At 39.0% G+C, this 12471-nt stretch overlaps 1 protein-coding gene across 1 annotated transcript in view; it reads left to right on the top strand.

Annotated features, from left to right (window-relative positions):
* Nucleotides 1-12471, top strand: part of ADAMTS5 (ADAM metallopeptidase with thrombospondin type 1 motif 5) — a 41637-nt gene that overhangs the window by 10763 nt on the left and 18403 nt on the right. Inside the window, exon 2 of the mRNA XM_009667660.2 lies at nt 1486-1618. Within this exon, the coding sequence (XP_009665955.2) occupies nt 1486-1618 (133 nt within the window). The remainder of the gene's footprint in view (nt 1-1485; nt 1619-12471) is intronic.

The raw sequence follows: 12471 nt of genomic DNA, 5'->3' as shown, positions 1-12471 counted from the left end.
TATTGCAGCATTTAAATCTTGTCATTAACTAGCACTATAAGTGCACTTACAGAAAAAACTTCCTAGACAGCCCTACACCTGGAAGGCAGAAGAACTGATTCTGAAATTCTTGCTCCTTATATGTAGTATTGCTAAATTATTTCTTTGTTTTAGCTTGAAATTTTCTTTATTTCATCTTGAAAAAATATCAGTTTAGACTTTTCTCTGTTATGTAAAGAGATGTTCTGTCTCAGTATCTGTGAACTCAGGGTGTTTTTTTCCAACTTCAGTGGATTTGAATCCATGCATTTTCAAGTTTGCCTAAATTTGAAACTGTCGTGAGTGTGTCAGTGAATGTTTTTGACTAGGAGCCTCATTCAGGATATCTGTTATTGAGATGGATTAATTGTGAAAGGCTTCATGGAAGAAATGCTTCCTAATAGGAGATCTGAAGATAGGAAGGGAGTCTTAATGCATGGAAGCTATTGTGTGAGGGGGAACAGGTAGTCCTCAGAACATTTTGATAAAGATATTTGTTAATACTGACACGTCTTGAAAATGACATTTTCAGTCAATCACAATGAAATGTTTAGGCATGTTCCAAATAGTCACAGTCCCTATTTTTCCTTCTCAACCAAAAAAGCATATACACATCCAGTCAATTATGACTAGTATTCTTCCCTCTGCTTCAGGAGAAACATTGAAAAGTTATTACTGGTTATTAAAATACTGTATGCCTGGCCAAATCTGCTCTTTTATTTTTTCTTCTTTACTGTTTGTGTCCTGGAATGGAAAAAAAATCAAAACCCTAATACTACCTGCATGTTTTTTAGAGCCATCCCGTACCTACATGTAGAGAGCGTGCAATCCAGTTGTTGCACTAGTAAGACTAGGAATCGGGGGGGTTTTCATGCTTTACCCTATCACTGGCTCCTAAGCAACCTTTGAAAATTGCTTAAATACCTAGGCATGTTGGACAATATATTATTAATCACTGTACTGCTTTACAGGTGTGGCATGAGGCTTTACTATATAACTTTGTCACTTCTTTAGGCACAAGCATAAGATTAGTGTTTTGAAAAGACAGTTAATGTTCTGTTTAGAGGACTGAGTAGGAATATGAAGCTTTCTCTCCCTGCCCTTGGTTCACCTTCTCTAAGTAGAATCTCTCTTCTATTTTTATCATAAGTGAAGAAGTGTTTCTACTAGCTGTATGTTCAGTACCTAGCTCAATAGCTCAATATGAATCGGAAATACAAATCTAAATAACAATAATTAATTACAGGTTCTATCCAAATCCCATTAAAGTCAATGAAGAGACTCTCACTAACTCTAGTGGGGGGGGGGATGGTGTCATCCTGCTTTTAAAGTGCATTGACATCTCTAGATGGAAGCTAATATTGTTGTTTTTATCCTGGTTCTGCTGTTTGCAAAAGGCTGGTGACTAACTTGTTACCTATGGGTCTAAAAATTTTTTTAATGATTTTTTTTTTCCTTCCTGGGCAGGATTTATGTGGGCATCATTCATGTGATACTCTGGGAATGGCAGACGTTGGGACCATATGCTCTCCTGAGCGCAGCTGTGCGGTGATTGAAGATGACGGCCTCCATGCAGCTTTTACAGTGGCTCACGAAATTGGTATGCAGTGCCTTTTCTGTTCCCTTGCCAAATCAAACACTTGTAACAGCTGCATTAGTAACCAAAATACTTTGCAATTAATTCCAGATTTCCCCTGGTCCAGATACTCACTTGGGGATTAAGGCTGTATACATATGCACTTTAGGGTTAACTAATAAGGGATCAGCAGGCAAGTGAAGGTGCACAGTAGGTGTTTCCTTTCTGACAGTGTCATTTTTAAGCAGTAGTTGAAGTGAAAATTCAAAGGCTGCTGCTACTGTCCAAAAATGTCAATACATATCCCTACTGAGAAAGCGTTCAGCCCGCCTATTATAATGCGCATGCATATAGTTTAAATACAGTGGAAAAGAACTCACCTTGTTGAACTACTTACATGGTCTGTTTTTTCAAAACGTTTACTTGGGATGAGATATTCCTTGCAGAGAAGTGTTTTGTGGAGAAAACAGCATTCTAATCTTTTTCATGGGTGTATACTGAAATTCTACATTTATGGTAAAATATGGTACTAGTGTGGAGTCAATGAAACAGTTTTCAGATGATAGAGATTCGATCAGAAAAACTATTTAACTCTATGTCGGTTTCAGCCTTGATGGAGAGTAATTTATTGTAGAAGCCTTGCATGTCCCCTTTAGAAGGACTTAAGACAGAATTAGTGATAGAAGAAAACTTATTTTCTGGGATATCACACCTGTCATGATATATTCCTTGAGAGAGGCTGCTGCCATCTTAGTTGTTTTTAATTGACTAACGTTTCATGAACTGTATTCACCAGAAATATGTATGAGGGCTATTCGCTTTGGTGAGTGAATAGCAATTTAAAAGTGGAAAACAGTCTCTCTTTTTTCTTTTTTAATAACATTCTTGGAAGGAAATAACAAGGAAAGGGGAACTTTCAGAGAGAGCCAGTTTCTGAATTGCCTTATACCTCATGCCAAACCAAAATAAAGTTTGCTTTGGGAGTATCATTGCAGTAGTTCAGTTTTCAAGTAGCTAGCAGGTAGAGCCCAGGAGTTCTGTGCTGTATATATATACCTACCTTTGCAATCAGAGGCCACCAAGTCTGAAGAAGCAGCTGGCATCAACGTTCAGTGGTTCTAACTCTACTATTCTTATGTTGCCGCCAAGAAATGGAATCTGGTGGCTGGAGGGGTCATTTGCAGCATGAATGTATAAAATATTATGGCAGAAAGAGTCCCCAAACCTGAAATTTTCTTAATAAACAAGATGCTTTGGTAATAAAAGAGAAAGCTCTCTGAAATCACTGGTTCAGAGCATTTGGAGATAGGTACAACGAGTCGAATATAGCAACATCATATGAGTTTAGTGGCATCAATCCTGGATGCTCTGAAGCTAATCACCCATCACAAACCTGGTCTAGAACTGGGGCAAATAGATACACTGGCAAACGGTCATTCAAAGGCCAGTCTGCCAGAGGGACTGCTTGTGTCTTCTTACTTCCAGAAGTGGTGCATACTGCTGAAGGTTAGTGAATGTTGGTGAGGCTGGATGAGGGACCTTCTTATGATGCTAGTGTTGAGGTATCTGTTGTGTAATAAGGTCGTTAATGTATCTCAACTACCATTTTGTCAGCAATAAATACCCCTTTAATATATCAAAAATGAAAGGACGTAGATTAATAAAGGTAAGGATGAGCAGTAAGTAGGCATTATCTTAAACTTTACGTAAAGAAAATGTAAATAAAAGTGAATTATTTTTAGTGATCTCGAAGCACATTTTTGAAAAAGAGCCATTTTCATACTAGAAGTTTACAGGAATCCATAAAAGCTATAATTTTCAATATAAAAAAGGCAAGAATTGAAACAGTTGGATAAATAAGTACCCTAATGGACAAAAAAACTCTAGTTTGCGGTTGTTTAAAATAACATCCTTTTTTTTTCTCCTCACCATAAGATTTTAAGAAAGGAGGGGTGTCAAGTCACAGAATGATCTTTGTGTGTGTGGCCCGAAGTGGGAGAAGTTGAGAAGAAAACACAGCTAAAATTGCTTATTTTGAGTACTTGCATTAAATTAAAGGTCAAGGAAGGATGAAAAATAAAAGTGTGGCGTGGATACCCTTTAGAAAAGCTTTGCTTTATTTTGGCGGAGAACGGGTTTCTTCCTACAGTCCTGGAATCTTAAAAGTCCCCCCTGTCCTGTGGGTAGGGTGTAGTTTTCATTTTGCAACAACTCAGTTATTCAGTGGAATTCACCTTGCAGAGTATGAGATGCCTTGCAGGCAGAGGGGACTCTAAGGGCTCTAAACCTAGCTGCTCCTTTCTGTCTGTAGGACGAGTAAGGGGAGCCGCTAAGTGAATTGAAGTCACTGTCTGCAGCTTTTTAAATAGCCCTCTCATATGTGGGCCTGTAGTAGATGCAACATCATTAACACGGACTTGATCCTGAGAATGGTTGTGTCCTCACTCTGACTTCAAGGGGATGTGAACGCCCCTGTTTCCTCTCTGAGGGATCCAAGAGCATTTTTCAGGATCATGTTCTTTCTCTGGAAGACAACCAAAGTAAATGGAACTGCAGCTCAACCTAACGGGATGATGCACAGCCCAAGGACTCAGGTTGGATACGTATATAGGAAGCCAAAAAGCAGACCGCTACAGAATGAAGCCTGCCGCTTCTACTGCCAAGGTTTCTACCCCATCATGCCTCAGATCTTTATTTTATCCCTTCAAATAAAATAGATGAATTTTGACCAGTGGTTTTTAGAAGGAAGAGTATGAATGAGCGGCAACTGCAGGCAAAATCTCCAGAGAACTATGAACAAAAGCATAGAAGGAAATAGATACAACCAAATTCTTAGGACATTGGTTAGCTGACAGTTGATAAGGTATGGAGACTCATCTATAAAGAGCAGCAAGGACCTGCATCGTGTCCTAACTCTGTGTAGTAAAATCAGGAATGATTTGTGTCAAGTGTAGAAAATGGGGACAATACAACAAGAAACAGTACTGGTAAGAATGCCTTATATCTTTGAAAGTGATAATCTGGTTTCTCCCCAGAGTAAAAGGAAGCAGTGCAAATAGCATGAGTGTTATTTTTTAAATCACAGCCTGTAGAGACATTCTGCCACTAATGCTGAAGTGGCAGCATTCTGCCGCCTGCTGTTTTCTTGCAGGGACATGCTGCTATCAGTGTGGACAGTAGCTCTACTGTCACAAAAATAGTTTTCTTGCTGTCATCCTATACAAATAGGAAGTGAAATAAGATGACAAATACACATATTCCAGAAAGAATAAGGAAAAGTCCAAACCAATAGGTTATTGGCATGCTGCTAGGTTAACGACCAGTGCCTTGACAGAAGTGAGAACTGAAGTGAAGTTACTCTTTTGTTGCAGTTTTAAAACACCTGGATTAAAATAAGACAATTCTGGAAGCAACTATATAGCAGATTCTTCATCCATAAAGAAAACAATCTTTTAGAAGTAGTTTCTATTGGAGAGGTAAGCGGAAAGCTTTTTATATATTAAGGCTTCCGTACTGTTTTGGCTCTGTCGATTTGGAGTTCATTTCCTGAACATTTCTACCTTAATGAAAGTTGTTGAGTCTTCTGGATTCTTGCCTGAACTCATGAGTTCAGCTCCATGTTCTGGCATATTGGTATCTTTGTGACTTTAAGCAACTCCTTCAGGGTAGGCCTCCATAGGTTTGCAAGGGTTTGACCATGGTACGTAGTCACTGTCGGAGTCTTTGTGATCATCAGCCCATGGTCTGCAAAATAATGTTCCTTCATTACTTCACACACCTCCCTAATTCACAGAGACGTCTGGAGAAAAACATTAAAGAACCCATGATTGCCCTCAATCTCAACATTTATTTAACCTTTTTCATAGGTCAGCCTTCTGTTATGTGATCATGCTGGTATATTGCTCTTCCATATATCCTCTATTAAAATAACTGCCAGGAAATAAAAGTAGATAGGTTCAATAGTTACTGTACTACTCAAATCTTTTTCTTTTTTTTTTTTTTTGAGGTTTTGTTCCTTTTACAATATTAACACATAAGCCAGCCTGTGCACTGCCTGAAAATAAGCATGATCTGACACCATCAAAAGACACAAGCAATCAATTTGAAGTTGATGCTTAACACATCTTCTGGCAGGATATACCTTATACATTACAACTCTGTATTTCGTAGCCTCTCGTTGCCTTTGGGGATGCAGTAGCGCTCAGAAGCTTCTACTGACTTCAGCCCCTGCTATGTTGGATTCCCCCGTGCTTCAGTGCAGACAGCCCACATCCTAAAGGGCTTATCATCTAGAAAAAAAACAAAATGGGAAGAGTTCAAGAGGAAAGAAGTGGAGCTACTGCTCATTCTGTTAATACGTAATTGGGGTGAGAGAGATTTGGTGATTTGCCCCAAATCACATAGGAAGTCTCAGGGAAAAGCTAAGAATTAAACTTGTCTCCTGAGTGTCAGTCCAGTCCTTAAATACAAAGGCATTCTTCCGGCAGTCTGTAAGCAGGCAAAGCTCTGGTTTAGTTCAGTGAGGGGGCCTAATAACTTGCAAAGGTATTCTTAAATTACATGTATTTTTGTTCTTTCCATCAACTTCGCAGAACACTTTTTTTCTTTTTGGAAGTAAGAGATACAGAGAAAGATCTGCCTTTTTGCTCAGAGTCTTAGTGTTCATTTGACCTTTTGCAGAGTTCCTATTTCTCTGTTATGTAATCATGCTGGCATGCTACTACTGCTTGTATTCTCCTGAGTAATGTGGTTTACTGATGTTCTTTCCAGTATTTTATTTTTAGGATGTAGCTTAAAATTTGCTACATGGAGCTAATTAAAGCTCTGTTTACTAGTTTTCTTTATCTTCTTTCATGTGATTTTAGTGTAGAGAAAGGAAGACTGAAGGGGGACATAAAAGCAGTTGTCAAGTATCTAAAAAATGGTTATGAAAATGCATATAATAAGTCATTCTCCATGTCCACCTGGGACAGCACAGGGGAAAACGGCCTTAAACTGCAGCGAGGGAGATTCACTTTAAATGTTAGCCAAAATCATCTAGCCGTAAGGGCAGTTAAGCACAGCAGCAAGCTGCCTGGGGAGGTTGTGGAATCTCCATCGCTGGAGGCTTGCAGCAGCAGCCTCAGTAAACATCTGCCCAACATGGCTTGGGTGTACCTGATCCTGCCTTAGGGAGGAGGGAACGACACGATGGCTTTTCTATACTCACAGCCTCATTTTCTACGGTTTTATGGTGCTGTCACAACTTCCTCTTCAGCTCTGTTAGATACCTGCACGCTTAATACAGAAGGCAAAACTAGAGAATAAAGTGTTTAATACTGAAATTTTTTCAACATGCCATCATTCCACGGCATTTGCCGTCATTGAAGACAAAAGTATCGTGAGTGCTGTGTACAAAGTTTAGCGCTGTATTACACAGCATAATTTTATGTGAAAGGAGCCTTTTGAGAAGGGAGGTATCAATCCTGGGGTCCTAGCTCAGGCACTTCACTGAAATACACCATTTTATTGAATTCTGAGTGACTTGAAAGTAGCTGTTCAGAGCCTGACCCTGAACTAGTGCTCTGAGCCCTCTGTAGCGAGAGGACCGTGGTATGTAACCTTATATATTCTTTGTTAAGCCCCATGACTCTGACCATTCTCCAGAAGAAACTGCAACCAAGAACAGTGTATCTGGTATTTAAGTACTAGTCTTGCTTTAAATGTACATACAAGAGTCCAAAAATACTTTCTTTGTCTAGTTTCATGTTTTACCACAAATGCTTATTTTGTATACACTCAAAGTAATTACATTCACAATCATCTGGTGTTTGCTGCTGCTGCTGCACATGCAGCCTTTTGATTTTAGGGCAGTCAAGGCAGAGCAGATAAGAACAAGCTTCAGACTTGACAGGAACAAATCTTCTGTAGCCCTCTATCTCAAGGGTTATATGTTGCCAAGGCCACCGAACCTCATAAGCACATGAAAAATGGTGCAGGACGTCTGGCTTGCATGCTACTTTTCCTTCATGACAGATGAAGTTTAGGCAAATATCAAGGTAACTATAGTTAGGCAGAATTGCTTTGTTAAAGGAAAGAAAGAGAAAGAGAGAGAGAGACTGTGCTCATCAAAATCTTCTCTGAAGACATACATCAGGAAAACTAATTCCTTCTCTTTGCACTTTCTTCGAAGTTCTATTTAAAATTCTGCTAGCAAAAGCATCCGGATTAAGCCCTCATGAACATATCCCCTTTGGTTCAGAGGAGAAGATAAGCACTCAGCACTAAGTCTTCATGAGAAGTGAGGAGTAGGGCTGAAACTTGTGATGTTTCAAAACACAAATATGAGCTGTACAGATGGTTACTGGTTAATGCCAGTTTAAATTTTGGCTAAGCATTCTTGGCTTACCCAAGAATATTTTTATTAACTTGTAATACTATATATAATACATAATAATTGTTCCACCTGCTGCACATGTGGTATTAAAACTAACCTTTTTTTTAGTGAAGCTGAGACAGTCTGTAATGGGCTTTGTATGGAAAAATGGAGAGATAGAAGGGTGAAATTAATAAGATTTAGAAAAATTGAATCCTCAGGTTCTGAATATACATGAGCTTTTCTTTATCTACCACTTTTAAGTCTGAGTAGATTAGGGATCTTTGCCTTCTTACAGGCTGTAGAGCAATTCTGACAGAGAAGGGGATTAAAAGCAAAATTCTCAACCAGAGACTTAAGGAAGTGACTCAGACATAGCAGAACCACTGCCTGAGTTTTGCTGTCTCAGAGGTTTTCTGGAGTTGTGTTGATCTTTGTATATGAGTAACCTCATGAAAGATTACATTAAACAAGGGCAATACTTTGAAAAGCTGCTGTGGATCCTGAAGCATCATAACTTAAAGCCAAATATAATGAGTGAAGTATCACTACCTCTGCAATCTTAAGGGAATTGAGAATGAAACTGGGTCTTGCCTCATGTTTCAGAATGATCCTTGTTATCAATATAAAAGTTCACTTTGGCCACAGGTTTATGTACCCCATAATGTTCCATATTGCAGGGGAAAGCAGGGACTGCTTTTCTCCGGGGCAGATAAGCATTACCAATATGATGATGTAGTTTTCATGCAGACAGAACTTCAAGTATAGAGAGGAAGACAGAGTTTCCTAAGAAACAAGCAGCGGGCAATGTAATATATTCCTTCTTGCACTCTCTGCTCTCCCAGAGTTCATTCATTCAGCATGAGCTACAGCAAAGTACATTCTTTGTGAGTTACTCTGAGTTGGAGAGATGTAAAATGGGAATCACCACATCCCTTTTTTTTTGTAAAATTGATACTCCTCTTCTGCGTGCCCCACGTATTAGGATAGCGGATGTAGCATGAACCTCCGGGACCACATCTTTTAATGATTACTTGAGACTCTGGACATAATGATCTGCAATTGCCTAGTCTGCATTGCTTGGACAGAGTCTTGTCTGCAAATGCACTCTCGGATGGGGTTTGTATATCTGTGATCTCCCTCAGAAGTCTGTTATAACAAGTCATTCTAGTAGAAATTTGTTTCGTGTAAAGTCTGCAGAACTGGTATGTGAACATCTGATCGCGGCTTTTTTTATGTCTGCTCCTGAAAAGAAGCTGCAGTTCAAACTATTGTTTCATTCAGCCTGAAGAATTCTTTTCAGCTAGAAATATTAAAAACTGCCTCTGGGCTGGAGGTTTAAAAGAAAGAGTGATTTTTTTTCTTTCATAAGTGACGGATAGCAGTTATATAAGACAAAACTGGAAGGGTAGTTCAAGTGTGAACAAAGGGGAATAGCCAGTTTCAGATCCTGTGCATGTTTTTAGCAAGCTTGTGTAATTCAAAACACTTCTGTTTTATAAAATACAACTTTATAAATCATTAGTGCTTAGGTCCATCGTTTTTTATGTACAATTCCCATGACTTCAAAAGGTTTTCCACCTATGAGTGATATCAGGATGTGGCTCTTAATGAGGAACCAATTGCTTGCGCGAGTTAGAAAAACAATACATGCAGAAAGAAAGGGTTTTATTTTAAACCACACAATTTAAAAAAAAAAAAAAGAGCGAGAGGATGATCCAGAATGTATGGTCTGGTGATTAGACCAAAGAATGTCAAGCAAGGAGGTTCCTGAGTCCTGATCCCCTGGGAGCGAGTGACTCACTGGCTAACCTTGGGCAAATCATTTGACCTTCTTTTGTATCTCAGTCATCCCCACTGGAAAATTAGGTGAAAGGCATGACCTCACTGAAAAACAGATGCTTCATCCAAGCTGAGCTTTTCTAAGAAAACAAATTACAATGCCTGTAGCATTTTTTAGCATGCTGTGTCACTTTATATAGTGTCCTGTGGTCAAATTTAGTGCAAGAGCCTTACTTTGGCATGCAGTTCAGTTCAAACACAGAGATTGGTAGATGTCCATAAACAGCTTTTTTTCTTTTTTTCCTGAAGAAAGAGCCACCACGATGTGCTTTTTATTAACAGAAGCTGAATTTTGGTTGCTATACATTGGGGCTGCTTTTCATTTACTCTATTCCTATCCTTGAGACAGGAGTGGAAAATCAATGTAATGAGAATAATTTTTGCACGCTGTTGATTCGGAGAACCTGTACCAAATTACCTGGCAACATATTTTAAGAAAACTTAGAAATATCCAAACTTCTGTTTTGCTTTCCAGTGCCCCTAGGAAGAAAATAGCTGCAATGAAATGTGCTTTGCCACACATCCCACGTAACTCTGTTTTGGTCCGTATATGCCCCCAGAACTCTTTAATACAAATTAATTTTCCCTTTTTGTCTTGATATTTAGAGAGGATTTAAGTTTTAGCTGACTTGTAATAAATGCTTTAGAGTATTCCCACCTTACTTCAAGAATATATGCCCCAGTCCTACAAGGTGCAGGAATTCCTGTTGATCCCAGGGGCTTATTATCTTCTGTTGGGCTGTAAGAGGTGTTAGTCTTCAGTAGGTGTTGCAGGTGTAGAGGCCTAGGTGGTTCAAGCTCCGCTATCAGGAATACAGAGAGTGCAAATGAACTGGGATCCAGGGGGTGATGACTGATATCTGACTCCTTTCATTTCTTGCTTCAGGATCTAAACAGACAGCCATGCCAAAAGACCCTTGCAGGTGACATTCTAAAATATTTTAAGGTCCAAAGTCTACATGCTACTTTGATACTGGTTTTAACAGATTACTACCTTCACTCACCTCAAGATGGGAAGGAAGGTTGCTAAGAAAGGCTGTGAGTCCATTTAGAGGGTTGGTCTTTTTGCTGTTTGGGAAGAAAACAATTTGCAGGAAGGTCAGCTCCTCTTCACTTGCATGAGGGTAAACCCTGCCTCCTCTCCATCTGTTTTTTTTTTTTTTTTACCATTTTGTGCATTCCTACAGCATAACTTAACTAAACACCGTCCTGCTGGTAAAATTATATTATGTCATTTTCGCTCAGTGGGAACTGTCAACACCAGTAAGATGCTTCATTAAGGCGAAAACATCCGATGATCTACTAACTCGTTCTTGATCAGTCATCATTTTACACAGCTGTTGGGAGCCTTTTTATCTTTTTTCAAGAGAAAGTTTGAAGTTCACAGTAGTACAAAATGGTGTGGTGCTAAAATTGGCACCATTTTTAGAAGCCTTAGAAGAGTTGCGTTCCTTACGTTTTTACCCATAGCTTTCACTCCAGTTTTGCTTACATATAAGAACACCTGAAGAATCACCTGTAATCTTTTCAGTTTGGCTCTTTTGATAGGCAGCACCCTGCCAGCAACTGCCAGTAACAACCCTAATGTCCTGAGCTCTGTGTGGTAATGTCAGCAGCCCGTTCATGCATGCAAGTGTTTGTGTGTCTGGGGGAGAAACTTTCTAGACAAGAAGGGAAGTGTCCTGTCTTTATCTCCTGGATACGGAAGGACAGACAACGCAGGTATAGGATTACTTTGTGTTGTGCTAAAAAGAGCATACTTTAGCTCAGCAATATTTAGAGATAGCGGTGATATTTTGAATTTTGATCCTTTTTAATGAAGAACAAAAAAAGGTTTGCAGAGTCATTGGAAGTTTGTCATATATTTTAATCTATTTTAGCCTGATCAGAATAAAAGTTGAAATTAAGATGGAGAGAGAGGATTGTGATATGAATTAAAAATTTTGGAAAATTGCATTCTTGGTGTTTGTAAACATGCATACAAAGTTAACAGAAAAATCTTCATGGTTAGATAGAATTTGTACATGCAATGCCATGCACAGATACTGCACTCCCTAGTGTCACTGGTGGCTAATTTAGAAGCTTGACTACTAGCTGTTCAAATAAATTTTAATGCTATTTTTGAAAATTTAAATAATGAGAGATTCGCAAATGCTTTGGGAAGCCTCTCCTCAAAAAGGCAAGGTATGCTAAATAAGTGACTAGTTCTCGTCATGCACTGGAACAGTGGTCTAATTTAACATAACAAAAGTCCAGGCTGTTAATGAGGTATGTCCTTGGTTTACCCATTTATCATCCTAAAGTACAGAAGTTACTCTATACTTTAATTAAAGGTGAAGCTTGTAGGTTAACACTTTCCCTAAGAAGACCCTGTTTCAGTCTCTTGTGATTTTTCCAAAGTGTTTGGGCTAAAACGTTCTGTGTTGGATAGTTGCTTGAGAAGCATTTCATTTTATTCATTTTGAACATTTTTACAGAGACTCTCCAGCTATTTCTGAGAGGGAGATAGACTGATTTGCAACCACTTTATTGAGAAATTTGCAGTCTCTATACTGTAAGTGAAGAGCTTGAAATTTGGCTGCAAGCTTGCTTGTACGTGAAGGACGTCCTTTTTTCTATGTGTATGGAAGGGGAAAAAATGGAAGAAAAGTCCAGTCTCAGGCCACAGTTCAGTAGTGAA

The sequence above is a fragment of the Struthio camelus genome, chromosome 1 (assembly GCF_040807025.1).
Source record: "Struthio camelus isolate bStrCam1 chromosome 1, bStrCam1.hap1, whole genome shotgun sequence".
Lineage (NCBI taxonomy): Eukaryota > Metazoa > Chordata > Aves > Struthioniformes > Struthionidae > Struthio > Struthio camelus.
Note: the sequence above shows the minus strand (reverse complement) of the source record. Positions and strands in the feature narration are given on the sequence as shown.